This window comes from Amphiprion ocellaris, chromosome 20, assembly GCF_022539595.1.
Source record: "Amphiprion ocellaris isolate individual 3 ecotype Okinawa chromosome 20, ASM2253959v1, whole genome shotgun sequence".
NCBI lineage: Eukaryota > Metazoa > Chordata > Actinopteri > Pomacentridae > Amphiprion > Amphiprion ocellaris.
This window is the reverse complement of record NC_072785.1, coordinates 5,138,478-5,159,846: the sequence shown is the minus strand read 5'-3', so window position 1 is coordinate 5,159,846 and position 21,369 is coordinate 5,138,478. Positions and strand designations below refer to the sequence as shown.

Genomic DNA, 21,369 nt, shown 5'->3' with positions numbered 1-21,369 from the left:
AGCTCCACAGATATTCCTCTCTGTCAGGGGTTCTCCATTCTTTTCTCTTTTCTGTTCCAGCTTTTCAAAGATTAACCACATCTAACTCCTCTCCACCAAACATTAACTGGAATGAAAAAGATAAGAGAAGACTAGAATGTTTGATGGAGCAAACTTTGACCAAGTTATATCATGTCCTCCTCTACCCCTGCAGTCACTTTTCACTGTAGCTGGACTGAAAACACACCTGGCTGTAAACTGCACTGACAGGACCTCCTCTGTATTTGGGGCTGCCTCAGGAATGAGTTAAAAACTGAAGATTAACCACAGAAACCACTTTGTCCACTGACAAGACGACAGTAATCCCAGTTAAAGTAGGAGTGTGTGTTCTGAGATGCAGCATTCAGGTAGTTTAGATTGTCTGAGTCCTGCTGAGTTGAGGCTGTTAATCAGGCAGAAGGACTCCAGGATAAGAACCACGACGGGATTAGCTGATGGTAAGAACCAGTTTATCACCTTCAGTGCTTTAGTGTGACACTGGAACTCCACACCTGCAATATGAGATCATTTAAAACCCTAAACTTCATGCTGAAAAGTTGATCAATTTCTATTCAAATTTCAATTATCAAATTTAAAAGTTTGTATTAGTGTAGAAATTATGCACCAGACATTTATCAGAAACTGAAAAAGTTCAGCTGCTTGTTATTGAGGAGCTTTAATGGTTTTATTTAGCTGGTCAAAGAAAGTCACCTTTAAAGTAAACTGGAATTCACCTGTTGTAGGTTACCTATGCTCAGCAGCTGCTAGTTGTCTCTGAAGCTTAGCCTTGGCCTAACTTGGCTTTTTATGAACTTTTTATTAGCAGCAATAGTTGTTCTTAACCCTCCCCTGATTCTTCTCCCCTACATTCCTGTATCCCCCTCAACCTAACCTGTCAAATAACGCCAAAAAAATAACTTTAAAAAAAAAGAATCAGTTGTTCCCATAAAATCAAGAGTCACTGTTTTACATTTTCTTGAGCTAATGCTTGTGAAGACACTGTCCCAAGTGTCTGTTGGAGTTCTCACCAGAGAATGAGAAGTTATTTCTCTGTGACTGAGTGTGACGGAGGAAAAGCTGAGTACTTGGCCTCTCAGTCTCTGGCTGGTTACCTGGAGAAGGTTCTGCTGAGGGACTCTGTGGTTCTACAAGGGAACTTTAACACTCACATGAGCAATGATGAGGAAACCTGGAGGGGGTGATTGGGAGGAACAACATGCCTGATCTGAACTTTAGTGTTCTGTTATTGAACTTTTTTGCTCGTCATGAAAGGTTGATGATGGACTTTGTAGTCGTTTCATTTCACCTGTGGCTCGTGTCTCAAACATTTTGGTGAAGAGAGGAGCACAGCTCTCAACTAATTACCATGTAAAGGTGAGCTGAATCAGATGGCAGGGAAAGCTGCCGACAGATCTGGAAAACCCAAACGTGTGAACTGAGAATGTCTGGTGAAGACCCCTGTCCATGAGACCTTGGATGCTTCAAGAAGGGAAGGGAAGGCGTGGCCAAGGTTGTGTACAGCCAGGGTGGAGAGCTGCTGACCCGGACTGGAGATATTGTTGGGTTGTGGAAGGAGCTCTTAGTGGGACTCCTTAAACCGGTTACCACATCCTCTGCTTAGTAGGCAGAGGCTGAAGACTTGGAGGTAGCCTTGCCGTTATCCATGACAGAGGTCGTTTGGTGTGTCAAGACTCTCCTTGTTGGCAAGGCGACGTGTGGATGAGATTTTCCACCAGATGCTGAAGGCTCTGGACATCGTCCGTCTGGCTGTCTTGGCTGACACGTCTCTTCACCGTGGCATGGACATGGAAGGCGGTACCTGTGGAGTGGTAGACCAGGGTGGTGATTTCCATCTTTAAAAAGGGGTACCAGAGGGTGTGCTCCACTACTGGGTTGTTACGCTGCTCAGCCTCCACAGGAAAGTTTACCTCAAGGTGCTGGAAGGGAGGCTCCAAACTACTAGCCGAGTGTGAAGAGGCTTGGATGAGAATCTGCACCTCCAACACAAAACAATGGATTGTTCCCTCCAGGTTGGGGAGGAGTTGCAGTCTAGTGAGGGCGATGAAGTATCTTGGGCTGGTGTTCATGAGTAACAGGAAGATGGAGTGTGAGATGGATAGGCGGCTTGGTTCAGTTTCAGCAGTAATGCAGGTACCAGACTGTTGTGGTGTGGACCAGTTGATCTACGTTCCAACTCAAGTTCCATTGAACTCTGGATTCTGACTGACCTGATGCTAGATAAGCAGAAGGAACTGAGTGGATGGATGGATGAAACTGAGAAGCTCCCTTTTTATTTTTTAAAATATCTCTTGTAGGAAGATAAAAACATATAATCTGTAAGTAGCTGAACTGGCCACTCCATGTCCTAATATATATCTAATGAAAAAACAGAAAGACATGCTTCTCCTTTGAGGACAACAGAAGTTTTAGGACAAAACGTGAAACTAACTCATATGTTGAAACTAATGTTTAGTTTTGTTCTGACCACATTAAATGTGTCTGTCAGGATACCAGCAGGCCGGTGTGGTCGTCCTGCCCAATCATCTAGCAGATGACTTTGAAGCCTTCTGTCGCAGTAATCCCGCCCCCTTGCCGCTCCTTTATCGCAGCCAATCAGGAGAGACTTCCTGTCCACCTCTGGCTAAACATGCTGACATAAGGTAACACACACATTCATCGCACACTCAGTTAGACATTTCAGTTCGCTGTTTTATTTTTTCTTCCCTCAATATGACACAACAGAAATATAACTGACCAAAATCCAGAATGTCAAAGCCTCTGCTTCTTGTGATTCCTCAAATGATTCTCAGTAGCAGTTCGAATGATTCACCTCTGTACTGACACATTTCAGGAGATTTCATCTTAACTCAGGTTCAGTTTGCTTTAATTACTGTCATGAAATAAACTTCAGGGGGAATGAAAAGGATAGCAGAGTGTAATTATTTACTACGTTTAGTTAATTACATGTTGCATGCTTTCAGAATGAACTCAACATCTGAAACTGAACCACACAAATGAGATGCTAAACTTAATCTGTAATATTTGACTGTCAGTGGTTCTTTGAAAATGAAAATATTAAAATACAGATTTAACTTTAACAGCCCTGCTACTCTCACAGAAGGTTCCATACTTCTACCAATATTACTGTGTGTTTTAGTGACTTTGGGATCATATCTGAATAGAGAACAGTTGCTTCACTTTTAAGTACAGTCAGATTAACAGATTTGACTCTGCTCCCACTCCTCCCCCCTCTCATCAAAGCACCAACCAGCCAGCTCCTTCTTCACACCTCAGCTCTCTACCACCACCATCACCCCTCCTCCTCTAACTCCCCACCACCACCATCACCCCTCCTCCTCTAACTCCCCACCACCACCATCACCCCTCCCCCTGCCACCCTCCTCCACCACCCCCAGCCTCTCCATAACAGCTGATCAGGTGAGAAGTGAGCTTAAAAAGATGAAGACCAGGAAAGCTGCAGGTCCTGATGGAATCAGCTCCAGACTCCTTAGAGACTGTGTAGACCAGCTCTGTCAGGTGCTGCTGCACATCTTTAACCTGAGCCTGAGTCTGGAGAGGGTTCCTGTTGTTACAACTCGGCTCTTCAGTTGCAACAAAGATGCTGAGACCACCACTGTATGATGCAAAAACAAAGCTTTTATTGCCCAACAAAATACTGTGCCACGGCTGCCCAGGCCCAACTCAGCCAGATCTCTATGAGGGACTGGAGCTCCCCGGACACAACGCTCCTGTCAGCCAGAGGCCCCGACTGGAAAAGGAGAGCGATTAAGTACTGCTGAGCCACTGATTGCAAATGTGGCTCGGTCAGGTGGCGACACTCAGCTCCTGATCAGGCGCACCCGGTGGCGAGCTGGAGGGTCGTCACACTGTGTTATGGAAGACTTCCTGCCTGGTTCCTGTCTCTAAGACCAGGAACCCCAGGGAGCCTAACCACTTCAGACCTGTGGCCCTCACTTCTCACCTGATGAAGACCATGGAGAGGATCGTCCTCAGGAACCTCCGTCCCCAGGTGAGCCCACATCTGGATCCACTGCAGTTCGCCTACCAACCGAACATTGGAGTGGATGATGCAGTGGTCTACCTGCTGCACAGATCACTGACTCATCTAGAGAACACCAGCAGCATTGTGAGGGTCATGTTCTTTGACTTGTCCAGTGCTTTCAACACAATCCAGCCTTCTCTGCTCAGGGTGAAGCTTGAAGGAGCAGGAGTAGACTGTCACCTGGCTGCTTGGACCATCGACTACCTCACCAACAGACCACAGTACGTGAGGCTTCAGGACTGTGTGTCTGATGTGGTAGTCAGCAGCATGGAGGTCCACAGGGGAAAGTCCTCTCCTCCTTTTTCTTCACCCTGGACACATCAGACTTCGATTATACCTCTGGGAGCTGTCACCTCCAGAAGTTCTCCGATGATACAGCCATTGTTAGGTGTGTATCTGAGGGGGATGAGAGGAAGTACAGGACGGTCATCTCTGACTTTGTTGACTTGTGTGAGTGAAACCATCTGCAGCTCAACGCCAGTAAGATGAAGGAGATGATCATCAACTTCCGCAGGAGGAGGACACCCCAGACTGCACCGGTGAACATCCAGGGTTTGGACATTGAGATGGTGAACTCATACAAATACCTGGGTGTTCACCTCAACAACAAACTGGACTGGACACATAACACAGAGGTCCTGTACAAGAAGTGGTCTCCACCTGCTGAGGAGACTGAGGTCCTTTGGAGTGTGCAGGACTCTGCTCCAGACATTCTATGACTCTGTGGTAGCGTCTGCTATCTTCTATGCAGTGGTCTGCTGGGGAGCAGGGAGCACTGAAAGGGACAGAAAGAGACTAAACAGAAGGTCAGGAGGAGGTTCTGTCCTGGACTGTTCCCTGGACTCCATAGAGGAGGTGGGTGAGAGGAGGATGTTGGCAAAGCTCACATCCATCATGGACAATCCCTCTCACCCACTGCATGATACTGTGGTGTCTTTAAGCAGCTCCTTCAGCAGCAGACTGAGACATCCACCCTGCAAGAAGGAACGCTATCACAGGTCCTTCATTCCATCTGTTGTAAGACTGAACAACATCAGCATCACTGGCTGATGTTAACATAAACTGGACTTACATCATATCATCTTAAATCATGGTAAAATCTGCACAACAATTCCTTGCACTGCTGCATTATTTATAGTTAGTAATACTGTATTTATTCATATCTCATCCTTCATTCTTGTATATATTGTATATATTATTGTTATTATAATTATTATCTTTACTGTACATATAGTTAGTGCTGCTCTGAAAGATTTTTGCTGCTGTAACAATAGAAATTTCCCCTGACCTGGGGAGTAATAAAGGACCATCTTATCTGATCTGATCTGATCTGATCTGATCTGATCTGATCTGATCTGATCTGATCTTATCTTATCTTATCTTATCTTATCTTATCTTATCTTATCTTATCTTATCTTATCTTATCTTATCTTATCTTATCTTATGTCTTAAACATAGACTGCCCCCTAACACAGATGTGAGGTGTGAACAATGATCTGGTATGCAGTGATTCCATGTTACATTCTTTATGAATATGGGTTGCTACAATTCAGCCAGTCATATTGTAAGGTATGTTTCTGTATGGAGTTTCAAATTCATGCTCCATGTGCCCCCTTTTAACTTTGAGCACCTGCCCCTCCAAAGGTCTCTGCACGGCCCTGTACAACAGACAGGACGGCAGGGGAGGAAGGGGTTAATATATGGGAGGCTGAGCAGTGTGGGAGTCAGGTCACGGCTATAATCAATAAGAAAGAGTTGGAGAAAGTTAGAAAGTGGAGACAGAGAGATGTGGAGGGGGCAGGTAGAGAGGGGGTGGGAGACAATAAAGCTCAACTGATTTGAATTCTATTCCTAATTCTCTGCTGGTTAGCTGAAGGCGGCGGATGATGAGAGATGGAATGAAAGCTCAGTTTGATTCCTGCAAATGAAAAACAAGAACAGAAACCATTATCCTCCACACACATTCTGTATACAGCAGTGGGCAGCGCAGCACCACAGTAATCTGATTACTCCTCCAGTTACAGGAGCTCAGCAGAGTGTGAGGCTGTTTCCATATTAATACGTCTGTACTGGTCTTATGTAACAAGTCCTCAGTCAGCAACATCTCTGCACACCTTCATGCTCATCTCATATATTATATATCATATATTAGGAGTCAGTGTGGTTCAGCTAATGATCCCACTGCCTTTATTTGTCTTGTGTCTAATGTTTTACATTTAATGTCCTGCTGTGACTGCTGCTGTGTAGAACATGAGCGCCCTCTGCTGGACTCCACTCCAGGATCTGTGCTGTCTGGATGTAAATCAGCTGAAGAAATCCATCCATTCATTTCCTTCCGCTTCTTCCGCTTCCCCAGCCCCGGATAAGCTGAAAAAAGTCATTTAATTTCAAGGTTGTATTACTTTCACTTTTCTTTGTACATATTGAACTTTACTGTATTCCAAACATACACTGTAAAATATGAAAGCTTCAAAGGACTTTTTTGTTGAATGATTGACTGACTATATTCAAATCAGGAAAAAATAATCATTATTTTACAGATATTTGCAGTTCTCTGTATCTCACACTAACTAGTACATAATGTCTACATCAAAATCTGTGTTTTTTAAGTTATTTGTTCTTTTACAACACGTGACCATAACTTACACAGTTTTACTATATTTACATCAGCAAAACAAAAAATGTAAAATATTTGACTGATATTTGCAGTTTTTTAACATTACACCATGTTTTTTTTTACCATATTTATGTATTTCAATTGATCTATTTCTAATCAAATAATTATTCCTCAAACCTCTTTAAACTGATGGTTTTAAAATTAACAATTAGAACATGTTTTAAAGACAAACGTCTACAAGTAATTGTGATGAAATGCTCCAAAACGTACGTATCGGTTATGTTCCACATATTTCACTTTTAATTTGAGAATATTTTAACCCATTAAATTTCACATGTGCTGAAGCACTTGTACCTGTGACCACATGTGTTTCTGCACTTTTAAAATTCATGTAATTTTTTTTTTTTGTGAGGAAAACCAATCCATGAAAAATAATATTTCAATCTTAAAGGGCTGTTTTATTACCTCTCAGCCAGTCTTAAGTCTTTCCTATTAGTACTTACATCTATCTATCTATCTATCTATCGATTGATCGATCGATAGATAGATATAATACAGTTGTAGATATTTGTGTCACCTGAAGTTCTGTGTACAGTATGATATATTTATAAACTTGCACTTATATACATTTAAATATATTTAAAATTTCCTTGCATTCAAACACAAAAAACACGGTCGATTTAACTGACATATATTGATTTATTGATTTACATGTTCAACAAACAAACAGGTCAAAACGGTACATGTTCACATTTTTAAAAGTATTTTTAGAACTATTCATTCATTCTTTTTTACTGTATTTTAATTAGTTCACGTATCTGCCCCTTCTAACAACTCTTGTAGTATCTGACTGTTTTTAAATGTTTTGTTTTCCAGCCAGATCGTCACTTTGAACCGAACACACAACTTTGTTCTTATAAAAAACTAAACATAAAATCGTGTAAAGTGACATTTTTCCCCCACAAATCTCAGCTCACATGTTGTTTTGATCCACACTCACTGATGCTTTATTTGACCTCCGTCTCGTCAGGTTGACAGAAATGTTGGACACAGAAATGATTCTTGTTTGGAGCTGATCTGCAGCTGATGGAGCAGACTGGTTGAGTCCATCTTATGGTGATATTCAGGGAGTCTGAGGCGGATCAGACTCATCTGGACCGGACCTTCAGCTTTGAGGATCTCAGAGTTCCGTTAGTTGGAGTGAACCAGCAGCTGATGGACCACGTTGGATCCATCAGAGGAGTTCTTCTGTTTCCAGCTTCCTATTAAAGCTGCAGAGCGGAGCCGCCGGCGCATAGCAACGGCTCCTGGGATGCGCGCGCCGCTTGTGGGCGGGGCCAATGGAACGCCGTGCACCTTTGCCTTCATCATTGTGACGTGACGCTCACGTCACTGTCGACGGATTCCAGTTCTTAAATAGGGCTGCAGCAGCCAGTTTCCACAGTTCATCTGCAGACAGACGGCGAGAGGAAAGCGACCCAGTTCACAAAAGTCTCCAAGAGAAGCACAAACAGCAGCTATGGAAACCAGAAGATGCTTCCAGAAAGCACCGATCAGCGAGGGCACTGTTCGTCCAAACTGTTCAGCCACAGACCCTCAGGACGTGATGAACGTCCAAACTCAGACTTCCAGCTTGAAGGACACGCTCAGAATTTCTCTGAGTGTTGAACTCAAAGCTGAAGAAAAGTCCAAATTTAGTGTCGACCTTCAGGAGGTGGAATCATTCCACAATGAAGGAGACATAGAACTTCTGGATGTGGAATCAGTCCACAGTGACGAAGACATGGACCCTCAGGAGGTGAAATCAGTCCACACTCTGAAGGATGAAAAAGAAGAAGAAGACGGGGATCTTCAGGAGGTGGAAAGAATCTACACTCCCATATATATAATGAGTGAGACACTCGACAGCGTCCAGAAGGATGAAAAAACCCCAAAAAGTCAGAAGTCAAGAGAAAAGTTTAAACTTCGTGTCGACGTAGTTGTCGATTCGCTGCTTCTTTACATCTTCAAAGAAGCTAGATACGGCAGAGAATCAGAACACTTTGACACTGTGTCTGAGCGGCTCTTCAAGAGAGTCTGGGCTGAAGTCCAGGATGAAGACTATGATCTGTCCAAACGCAACTTTAAAAAACTCAACAAGGGCATTTACAAGAAGATCTGCAAAAGGTTGCAAACCAAAGATCCAAAGCTTCTTGTGAACCTCTTGTTGTGGGACTGCGCGGATGACACAGTCGACTCCATTATCAAGGAAGCCCTGATGAACCCACCAAAGAAGTCTTCCATAAGATCCAGAATGACTGGAATCTTCAAGAGATTCTCTGGTACTTCCTGAGTCCACACTCTGAAGGATGAAAAAAGACGAAGAGGCCCTGATGAGCCCACCAAAATATCCATGTTATCTGGTACCTTCAGATAACTCCTGCACAGGGAGAACATGCAAGCTGCATGCAGGGGGATCCTGGGAATTATTATTCATATTATTATTTTTATATAATAAGTATTATTATTTTTGTATAATAAGTATTGTTATTTTTATATAAGAAGTATTATTTTTAATAGATAATTATAATAATGCTTCTAACAGCAAAACAGGATAAAATCATATTTTTATACATACATATTGAACATCTGTTCAACAAAAAATAATATTACAAGAAACTTATAAATATTCAAATAAAGATGAAAAAAACTTCACATGTGCTGTTTACAAAGTGTGTGTATCATGTTAACTGTTAAAAAAGACTTATTTTATGTTCGACTGGAAAGTTATGCTATTTTCATTATATTTAAATAAACAAAAATAGCATTATTTTACAGATATTTGCAATTTTTAAAAATGTCTCAGTTCTCAGTTTCAGCGTTAGCTTACAAATTTACCTTATCTTATTCAATTACAGAAGTATCTAGTAAAACCACAGAAAGAGTTTTGATTTACTGATTTACATGTTCAGTGCAAAAATTTAAAAAAAGGTCAAAACTGTACCTGTTCATACAAAAAAATGTATATTTTTGCCATTCTTTCATTCTTTTTAAGTTGTGTCCATAAAATTACACAGTTTTGCTGTATTTAATTATTTTACATATTTCTTACAGAGGAAAATCTTTGACTTCAGATTTAGAGTTTTAAAAGTCCTCAAATTTGTAGTTACAGACTTGTAGTTTTTGATCTGTGTCTTTTTAAAGCCCAGTTGGTAAATGCTGCAGAGTCAGTTTAAGTCACAACAGTTGGTTTTTAGTCCTTGGGCCATGCAAGACCCAAAATTTCATGAGGTGACCAATTCTTTTTGGTATTTTTAACTTGCTATATGTCTCTAGTTTGCATTTTGATATGATAGCCTTTGCAGACTCACAGCTTAATATATATTATCACTGGTTTAATGGACATGATCCACAATGAAATGCATGGGGCCTGAGCCAAAAGAGATTTCGTTGCTATGGTAACAAGATATTCTATAAGTGGGACGGAACAATAGAATAGTGAAAGTTTGACAAACGTATTCAAAGTAAAATTCTATTGAAGATAAAAACCAAACACTAACCATGTCTTGTGATTTTTGGTCAGTATGATACAGCAGACTATAATTTACACTTAAACATACAAAATAGCTATTTAAATGGTGTCAAAACTGTCAAAATTGTGATGAAAAGTTTAAAATGTAACCCAATTATAACAGACTGCTACCAGAACTGATCATATGCCAAAAACACTATTACAAAGACTATTTCTATTATTAAGTTAAATTTTCAAATGCTTTTGCAGTTTTAATTCTAATTACATTTTTAATCAATTCTGTCCCATTGCGCTGCGCAGGAGCTTTTTCCAAATTCAAAGGTAATTTTCTGAGAACGGTAGAGGGTCATAATGAGACAAAAACATAAAATACAAGAAAGAGTCATTTCTTCCATGTACCAGCATCATATACAATAAAGGCATCATTCAAGTTCATTCAAAGTTAATCCTAGAAAAGGATAATTAACCTTAATTAGAACTATAAAAGACAACATAACTAGACATCTCAGCAGTTTCTTCAAAGGACCTGAAAATAAACTTTCACCTCCCCACCAATAACTCTTTCTGTAGGAAAAAACAAGTGAAGGTGAAGACACAATTATTATCAAATATGCATGAAAAGATGCATTCATTTGGATCTGATGGATTTTTTTATTTATATATATAAATAAAAATATTGCTCACATAGTTTTGATTGTTGACTTATATTAGATGTGATCTTTGCTTACTGCAAGATTTAACCCTCTGAAACCCAGATATTTTTTTTCCCTTTATAAATTATTTTTAGCACGCCTCTAATCAAGAAAACAATGAGACTTTTTCATTTTTGGGATTTTTCAGGATTTTGTGAAAACATTGCAAAATTGCAACAGTCTTAGTGTAGGCAAATATTAGCACTATTTTTAACAAAGTCCACTGATGATTAGGCATTGATGATCAATACTATCAAAATATATATCTTAAAATGAATTGTATTGATATGAAATAGTTGAATATGGCACAATAAAATGCAAATTAATTTAACAAGTCAAAACTGTAATAGCCATCCATGCTAGAATGCACTTCCACACAATAAAAAACTATAAGAAAATGATGTTATTACAACTTTCTTTTGAACTTGCAAAAGTGGGATTGTACTACATCAGTCCTCTACAATTTGTTCATATTTACATTCTGGACTTTGCTTGAACATCATAATGATTTCTGGTGTCTGAGGACTCTTAATTGGTGGATGTCATTCTCCTTAGTGACTCCTTATATGTGAAACTGAAGGCAGCAGTTTTTTAATCTGTGAAGCACAAATGAACATCACACTTGTTGCATGCAGTTGATGTACAGTACCTGTTAATATACTGTTAATCCTATAGTAAATTAATCAGGTAAACATTTAACATAAACCCCATAACCTATTTATATACAGTATGGACACTGCATATATATAATTCCAGTCAGGGCTTTGTGCAGACCAGTCAGTAACGTTCACTTTGGTCTTCTGGAGGTAGATCTTCACCAAGAGCGACATGTTTTACGTCGTTGTCATGTTGGAAGACAAAGCGACGACCCAGACCCAGTTTAGCAGCTGACTGCTGGAGGTTTTCTTTCAAAATCTTCATATATCCTTCTTTTTTCATGATTCCTTTAACCTTGACCAGATTCCCAGTTCCAGACACACTGAAGCATCCCCACAGCATGATACTGCCACCACCATGCTGGGTTCTACGCCTCTCCCTTCTTTCTCCAAACATAAGCAACATCTCTATGGCCAAAGAGCTGTAGTTTGGTCTCATCTGTCCAAAGGACATGTTTCCAGTCTTCATAATGTTACTCAAGGTTGTCCTCAGCAGACTTCAGTCTGGCTTGAAGGTGTCTCATCTGTAGAGGTGGAGGGTTTGGGTTCAGTCCATTTCTGTGTCTTCTATGGCGCTACATCTCTTGACTTGGCTCAGTCATTAACTAGTGTTTTGGTTGTTCTGGCATCTTTAGACTGTTGAGAAACATGGAGGTATGAGATCCCAGAATCAGCCACATGGGTGAGACTCTGGCAGAATAACAGCTAAATAAGGGAACATTGTGATCTTATAACCTGTGATTTATAATTGATTCATGCTATAACCTAGAGGTTTTTAACCTGGTAATAAGGTGAGAAGTCAAGCGCTAAGGTGAACTGGGGTCAAGTGTTCACGGTAAAGGTTATTAAGCTCGAAATAGACATCAGGGATTTTTGTGAGTCTGACATCTGTTTCTCTGTTTCCTGACCGGAGGCCTGCTCTGAGCTGTGGATGGAACAAATACATTAATAGAGAAGTGAGACTGAGTGGAAGCACCCAAACAGTCCAAAATAGATAGTTTGCGTTCCTCAAACATGGAGGGGTCTTAGGATGAGTTGGGATGGGCTGGTGGAACAGTCCAAACAGGTGGTTTTACTTCCTCCAGAGCATGCAGAGGCCATGAGGTCGGTGGATGGAAGCAGTGCACGAGTAAGGAGGGGGATGGATGCTGTCATCACGTATGTTAATAAAGTGTGCTGTCATTGCAGTCATTGCATATGCAAAAGGTTCAGTTGTTGTATATATTACACAATGTTGAAACCTCTTTTGTGGAGTTAAACAATGAGAACAAATGCAGACAAATGCAAGGAAAAGAAAAAAAAAAAAATCTGGACCGAACCCCCTCCACTTCCCCCTGGAGCAGAGCCCCAGTGGCTCGTTGGTCTTCAGGTGAGCAGCCAGGTGTGGCCACACCGACTGCTCTCCAACTCCAAATTACATAGTCTGGGTGATTATTACTTCTCTTATATGAAAGCATAGTTCCAGTTAGGAGTCATATTAGAGGATTGTTATAAGAATTAATGTGTAATTGATTGTCTGATGATTTATGGGCTATTGCTATTTCCCTGCTGAAATATTATAATAAATTATTCATCCTGCAATTAAAGTTAACAGATTGGAAATTCTATTTATTCCTACCACAATGATGAGTTAATCACATATATCTTCTCAGTTTGTAAAAAGTCAGCTTATTGTGTGCATTACATCTAAACAGGTTCTGTCAGGTTACCTAGTCGTTGGGGCCGGGGGTGGCCTTTTTTAAACTTATCCTTGGGGTTTTCCATTCCTTAACCTCTAAATTTAAACCTAGCAACTTACCAAGTGCAGAATCCGATGAGAGAAAAGCTGCCGTTAACGGACGTGACTGGTAATTAATTTGACCATTCGGAAGTGGCTACTCAGTTGAGTTAGTTATCAGAGGAAGCAGGATAGGCGTCTGGATGGAGGCAGTTAGAAGCTAGGTGAATTTTCTCGTTAACCAGCTTAAACGTTCCTCAGATCCCATCTGGGTTAGACCCTCTGGGCTGCAGGAACCGGACCCGTTAGATGGAGAGCTGGTCCAGTGATTCTCTGATAGTTGATTAATTAACTTGATTAATTTAGGAGGTTACTGGCCCTAGGATTTGACAAGACACATCTCTCACAAGTTTTCTTTCCAGAGTCTTTGAAATATTTGGCTTCCTCCCTCTGCCAGACTTGTTCTGCACCGTGTGGCTCTCTTTGAAGGGCTTGATGATATTTCTCACTCCACTTCTTGACACTTGGAAATGCTGTCATAACTTTGTAGACCCTTCTCCTGCTTTGTACGCATCAACAATTCTTTTTCCTCAAGTCTAACTGATTTCTTTTATTTTGGCATGATGCTTTCTCCAGTGACAGCTCAAGTCCTTCATGAAGTTTTCGTACTGTGTGTAAAGTGAAGAACACCCCCAGTTTTAACTTGATTGAATGACTGATTGATTACAAGCTGTGAGCATTACAAAGTTAAAGCACATGATTGCACAGCAGTGGTTTGTGGTTTGGCTCAATAAAAAGGCCAGTTCTAAAGGGGGCTAATAATTTTCACCCAGGTAGTTTTTGGTTTTTGTTTAATAATTTAGTTTCTTTGAGCAAAGTAAAATAATGTAAAGCATCCAAAATAAAACTAGGATGTTGGGAAAAGCTGTGTTAAAAATTTCTTCATCCGTTTAAGAGCATTTGAGAATTTTTTTGAAAAAAAAACTAAATTTTCATAGGGGAGCTAATAATTTTGTCTTCAACTGAATTATAGTTTAAAAATAATTTAATTTAACCACTAAACATCTTAAGGATGAAGAAAAAAAATACTACAGGTCAAATACTTAGGTGGAAAATTGTTGAAATTGTTCCTAAAGAGAGAGCTCGGGGTGTAAGTGGAAGACATGTTGTTTGAACTTGGAATGAGGTATGTCTTATAGTATTAATATTTTCCTGCCAAAAATGTTGCAATTTTGCAGTTCAGAGTGTCGGATGCTGGGAAATGTAGTGTTTGTCTACATTCAGTCAGAAATAGGTACAGCTAGATGGGCTTAAAAAAATGTTGCAATTTTGCAACTGTGGCCTCATAGGGTTAAATGGAATTTGCAATACCATGGTTATGGTGAATGTGACAGTTTCACAAATAAGTGATAAAGCTGCCAGTGTGGAAAGGCTCTCACATCCTAATGTACTTATATTAACCCAATGTACATTTTAGTTAGGGTGACCAGACGTCCCGATTTACCCGGGACCGTCCCGTTTTTGAGCCCTGCCGCAGGGATCAAAAACGGGACGGTCCCGGGTAAATCGGGACGTCTGGTCACCCTAATTTTAGTACCACTTTGGTTTGGTCACCTGAGGTGTTACCAATATCTGGTCTGGCCCATGGACTATTTGTCCACCGTTTTGTCTTCTCCCCAGCTGTCCACCATTTTGTCACCTCTTAGCTTAGCTTCTAGGCTAGCAGTGCTCTTAGCTTGCTGTGTACTGAGACTGTTAAACCTCTGAATATGATGAGTGACTATATTTAGTAAAAATCATTCTGTATGTATGATATTAACTCTGGTAGTACAAAGTCACTGATATTTTCTTTGTACCTAACTTACCTGTGCCTCTATTGAACCTTAATTTCTCAACAAATCTCAGCAGAACTCAGTAATGTGATGAGTTTGTGTTTTCTCTGTAGGACGGATATCTCTCAGTATTGTGTGTATGAGGAGGGTTGCTTGGTGGAAACTGTGTCCAGTCTGCAGAATTACGGAAGACAACCAAGGTATTTAGACAGACACACAGACAGACACACAGACACACAGACAGACAGAAAGACAGACAGACAGACAGACAGACACACAGACAGACAGACAGACAGACAGAAGCAGCTTGATGCAGTTCTTACAGAGAAACTTCGTATGGAGATCAGTCACAACAACTCAATAGATATAGATGTATCTTCATAGCCTACAGTTATATTCTTTTCCTGGATTAACTCCAAACAGATGATAAAATGCAGCAAACTCTGTTCAGTAGTCTGGAATGAATAAAAAGTCTGAATATTTTAGTGAAATAATGCATTTATTATTGAGTGAATTCTTAAAAGAACTACCAAAGACTGCAACGGAAGTTTCCAGTTATCTTGGAACATACAGTTTGGGCTGTATGGAAGCAGGTCTTGTAAAAATGTGTTCTGTAGCTCAGATGAAAATAGTCAAGTCCTGGAACTTGGCATTACATTTCTGATCATGTGATACTTTTGAGAACTTGGGCCCTTTTTAACCAAATTTACTTGAACTTGAAATGAGTTTTACAGTTTATTTGTTGGTTCTCCAGCTGAAAGTTTTGCCTCCAAATGATGAGTTGTTTTAATCAGATTTTCTTCGTGGCATGGCCCTCTACCTTCTCAGGAGCAACCAGGATTGACTACAGCTGCTGACTCCTTTCAGCCAAATTATATCAGGGCCCGTTTGATCCATTCGTTAGACTCGGTACAGGTCGGAAAAAACAAATCATTGTCTTGAACAAGTCAGGAAAGTCACTTGAAGCCATTTCAAAGCAGCTACGGATGCTAAAGTCAACTGTACAAAGAATTGTTTGTCAGTATTAATTGCATGGTAGAGTTCAGAGGAAAAAAATGCGAGCTGCCACCTGAGAGACAGTTGGTTATGTTGGTTAAGAGTCAACCAACAATCTCCAAAAAGCAGGTCCACAGTCAGGTGTGTTTTCCTTCTTCATGGGCTGAGAGGTTTCTATGCAACAACAAAGTCTTTCCTCTAGAAGCAGCAGAAAGCTCAACTGAAGTTTGCTGTAAAACTAGTGGTGGGACACGATTAAAAAAAATAATCAAATTAATTACAGTCTTTGTAATTAATTAATCGCAGGTAATCGTATTTTGTCAAATAGCAATATTTGACACAATAAGTAATTATTTTCAATTCAGGTACATTTTGGTTGACAGTTAAATCAATGTATAATTCCTCCAGGTACCGACAGACACAAGTGGCTTTCTCAAACTGATGAATTCATTGAATCCACAGGTTCATAAATAACACCGTGAAAACTAAAAAACACAGACGAGACAACAATTAGCTTAAAGAAAATAAAGACAATTGGCAAAATAAAACTACTACAAAATAAAACAGACAAAATACCTCGTTGGCTGAGTACCGAGAGAGGAATTATCCTGGGTTTTCCTCTTTCTTCTTTTTTCATGCTTCTTTTTCTCTCTCAAAGATCGCTTCTTGTGGTGCAATTAACCTCTTACTCAGCATACAAAGGCTTACTCTAGCGCCATAGCGCCCTTTAGTGGCGCTAAACCATAATAACATCAAAATACACAAAATACAGGGAAATGAAAATCTGGCAGTTACACAATGAATAGACATATACATGTTAATAAAATGTATAAAATTAATGCAATTTTAAAATAGGACATATAGAAAAAAGTGATTTTGATGATTTAAGGCCTGGATTTAGTACAGTTTTTCCACTGTATGGCACATAACACCAGCATAAGTAGTTCAAGGACCTTCAGAAAGTAGAAAATCCACAGATTCATTCTGTTTTCATAGTTTCTGGGTCTGATAAATGGTGTCATTTTGATGGTTCTTTTTTTTGGAATATAAATTTTTATTTATCAACAAAAATATTTTTTCATAAACTGAAAGTTTATAATTAAGTTATTAAAAGAGACATTTTTGTGGTTTAACTTATTATTCTGCCGAGGTGCCGCCTCTTTGGCAGTGTAAAAACTTAAACCATAAAAATGTTTGTTTCATTTCTATTTATCTGCATTTTTTCATCTGTCTGCTACATTCACAGAGTACTGCAAACTCTAAGTGCAATTATAGCAATTATATTCAACATTTAATGACTTTTTGTAAACTAAAGCACTTTCAGTGTCTGTTATGGGATGGCTACGCCGTTAGCCGTTAGCAGTGCTGTCGTAGCTAATGTTAGGTCTGGTGCTAACAGCAGCATGTTTTGCATTGAGGTGATCAGAAAACTCTTTGTTGCACAATTTGTACACAAGCAGGCTTTTATCCAAGCTGCCATCAGGAAGATTTTTACTAGAAAACTTTCCTCCCAACAAGCTCAATGAGTCTCATCTTCCTTCACTGTTCACCAAACCTCCAGTGTGCTGATGTCACTCCTGTGTATCTTCTTCACTGCAGACCATAGACCGTATGCTGCAGACAGACTTTAGGTTCATTAGCGCCACCTACTGGGCTGGAGTGTTCATCAGTGTTACCGGTGTGCCACAAATTAGGGAAGTTAGAAAGGTGTGATTAAAAAAAAAATATTTGGCTGCAAGACTAAAATATGCATCGATCTCATACAATGTTGACTCCCTTCTTGTGGAGTTAAACAATGAGAACAAATGCAGACAATTAAAAAAAAAAAAAAAAGAAAAGAAAAGTGTGATTAAATGCATTAATTTATTTAACGCATTGGTTTTTTTTGCTGTAATTAATTAATCGACATTAACACGTTAAAATTTTGTTGTAAATTTTTTGGGACTTTAAATTTACACTCACCGGCCACTTTATTAGGTACACCTCACTAGTAAAAGGTTGGACCCTTTTGCCTTCAGAACTGCTTTAATTCCTGGTGTCATACTTTCAACAAGGTGTTGGAAACATTCCTCAGTTTTTAGTTTAGTTGACTAAAAAACGGTTTTCACTGTTGTGTTAGTGTTAATGTTGAATTACTCTTTCAACTGCAAACAGTATGTTTGTTGTCCATTAAAGTGACTGTGAAGCAGACTGTGATAGCTCGTTAAAACTAGGACAGTGGTGATGTCCTAATCATGTAGTTCTGTCTACTTTGTGTTGGGCAGTAAATTTTACTTGACAGTAATGTCTCTGTAGCCTTAAAATAAACTGATGTAACTACAGTGGTTGTTATTGACAAACCATTCGAGTTTATGATATTTGACAACCTCAGGTCAGAATATGTAGACAAGTGGCCAGGGCTGAGCATAGTGAAGTATGTTTTAATTCTAGATAGGTGGCATTTGTGATTGCTGTATAGAGAAATGTGATTTATTTAAAATTGTTTTGTGGTGGAAAGATGTTTTTACCTAAGGCAAGATGATGTTTAAGATTATGAATATGTGTTATAGATTATGAATACGAACGGTTAAAATCATGCACACGTCTTTTTGATAGCTATCTTACTCCATAAGTTGTTAGCTTATCAACTGTCAACTGCATGTGGCTTGAAACCTTTTTTTTTAATCAAAAGTTGCACACCATTCATCTCCATAAAGACTCTCTTTAATTTAGTTAGAACTGGTGAGTCTCTTGCTACATGAGACTGTCAAACTTATTTTGTTGTTTTTGTTTATTGTAAGAATGAGCATGTAAGTTTTTACCTCTATTATGCTGTGCTGATCCTGCTTATGTGCTATGTACTTTCTGCAGGGAACACGCTACTCAAAGTGAAACTTGGTGATGTCCAAAAATTTGTTAGAATAACGGAGCCAAATCTGTCAGACTTTTTGAATGCAGGTAAGAGTTTGATATTGTGAATGTGAGTATTCCACAAGGAGCTTTAACTGTGCTATTAACTGAATTTAGATCTATAAAACTGATTTACTGGAGATTAGGGCTCTCACTTTATATCAAATGTTCAGTCTAACTAACTGTCATTAGAGTTAGTTAGATCCTAACTCTAATGACAGGTTTGAATTCAAAATGTACTGTTTATGAGCCCAACAGATGATGTGATGTAGTTTGCTGTTTGACCCAGCAGATGGCTCTGTAAATCTTTATGATGAGCTTGACCTATTACCTGCCCTATTGACCTGCTAGTAAAGTAAGCTAGTAATATTATGTTGTTTGCTAAAATTTTTCATTTTATTTATTTATTTGGATGGGACAGTACACATTAATGAACATACAATCTCATAATAGTTTACACAAGGTTGCAGTAAATACGCCGGATTTAGCACAAGGCTAATTTCCATACGTTGTCCCAATGAAAAAACAAAAGGAAGACACTGGTGAGTATAGGTGGCCAGAGAACACAATTATGACACCAAAACATCTGAGAAGCAGTATGTGGAAATATTTTGGTTTCTACATCGTTTATGGTGAGGTAACTAGCAAAGAGAGACTTTGTACAAAGCAGCTGCTTTACACTATGATGAGTCACCTGCTAGCTTACTAGCACAAAGAAATGCCACAACAGATATGATTACAGATATCATAAGTCATGTTTCATTTGATGTGTTGTGTTTTTCGCATTGCATATACCGTTTGACATTCATTGGCACTTGATCTTTTGAGAAAGTGGAAGCCCTACTGGAAATTATGGAAGTTTCAAGTCATTAGGTTTTGGAATGAGCATTTTTCTTATTTTTGTGTGCATGTGTTTTAACCACACCCTTCAACTTTGGCTGTATTTTTTGCTTAAAAATAACGAATTTGAAACTAATTTCTATAATAAAGATATCTAATGACCTTTTGGTTTTTGCTTTTGTCCCTGTTTCTTAGCATTTGCCAAATTTGGTGTCCCAGCTGTAACAGAAGGTGTCAAAGTTGTTGACAGTTCAGGGACTGAGTTGGATGATGATGTTTTTGAGGACATAGTAAAGTATTCTTCCACTGGGGTGCTAACCATTAGATATGAAAGAGGTTTGTTCCAGTTAAATTTGTAATTTATATTTACCTATTTACTCAAATAGTAACAAGAGGTGAATCTTTATTTCTAATGAAGCTAAGTTAGTTTTTTCTCAAGTGAAGCTTATATTCTTCATTAGATAAGGTATGGATTTATGAGGGAACTATGTGTAACATGTCTTCTTCTCCTGTTGCCAGTTGTAGTTAGAATTTGTCTCCATGGTAGCCTCTCCTGAGTCCCAGCTATCATCTGTTCATCAGACTCTGATACAATCATCCTTCCAGAAGGCATCAGAGGCTGGATTCAGGAGCTCAGCAAGTAAGACTTCACACAGACACTAATGTAGGAATGTAACAATACACTCAACCCATGATAGGATTTGAGGAATCAGGAAGCAGCTACTACTGACAGCATTCAGATGACTTTTCCTGCTTGTTGTCCCACTTTGGTGACAAACTACATCTTAAGCTCACCTCCCCCACCATTTAAAAAGAGTATCCCGATACAAATTTTGCTGCATCGATTTAAATCCTCCCTAAATTGTATTGGCTTTTTAACTGATTCAGGATATACCCTTTCATCCCTGCACTAATGTGTTCTATTGGACAAGGATTAAAATGGTAGAAATGGAGATCTTAAACTGCATTGTTTGAGGACTTTGTTGAAGTCATTATGTCCAGCATTTAAGTTAATTTCGTACTGCAGTAGATATAATCCTGAAACAGTTTTTGTTTGATATTTGTATTTAAGCTGGTGGAATCCATTCCTACCAAGAAATCTAGCGGAGAATATATAATAAATGAATACAACTGAACTAAGTCCTTGGCAGATGAGAGCAGAAGGAAAATGGTGAACATACTAGCAGCTGATATGACGGAGAAGAATGGGTAATGTGTTTATTGGCTTTAATTAGCATTTGTGTTCTTATTTATGTTTCAGAGCAATTTGAAATCTAAAGTAAATCAAGGAAATTTTAATGTGATTTTTTTTTCTTGCAGTACATCTCCGCCCAGACAGGTGAAAAAAATGTATGTGTGAGGAACTGTGAACTTCTTCCCCTACCTCAGAGACCCATTCTCCAAGTATGGCTATGTGAGTTGCACACTCTAATGGTTGTTATGATGTTAAAAATATTTTGAATTCTCCCAGAGCATATTGTTTTCCACTTTTATCACTAATAAAGTGCCTGTTTTTGCAATCCTTTCATTGTCCAAGG

The 21,369-nt window shown here is 39.2% G+C and overlaps 1 protein-coding gene across 1 annotated transcript; it reads left to right on the top strand.

Moving 5' to 3' along the window:
• Window positions 1–99: 99 nt before the first annotated feature.
• Window positions 100–19,039, top strand: LOC118470649 (putative hydro-lyase OCAR_7359/OCA5_c07590). Its single transcript, XM_055005530.1, has 4 exons — window positions 100–476; window positions 2,525–2,678; window positions 15,220–15,306; window positions 18,953–19,039. The coding sequence occupies exons 1-4, from the start codon at window positions 374–376 to the stop codon at window positions 18,981–18,983; spliced, it is 375 nt and encodes a 124-aa protein (XP_054861505.1). The 5' UTR covers window positions 100–373; the 3' UTR covers window positions 18,984–19,039.
• Window positions 19,040–21,369: the final 2,330 nt, after the last annotated feature.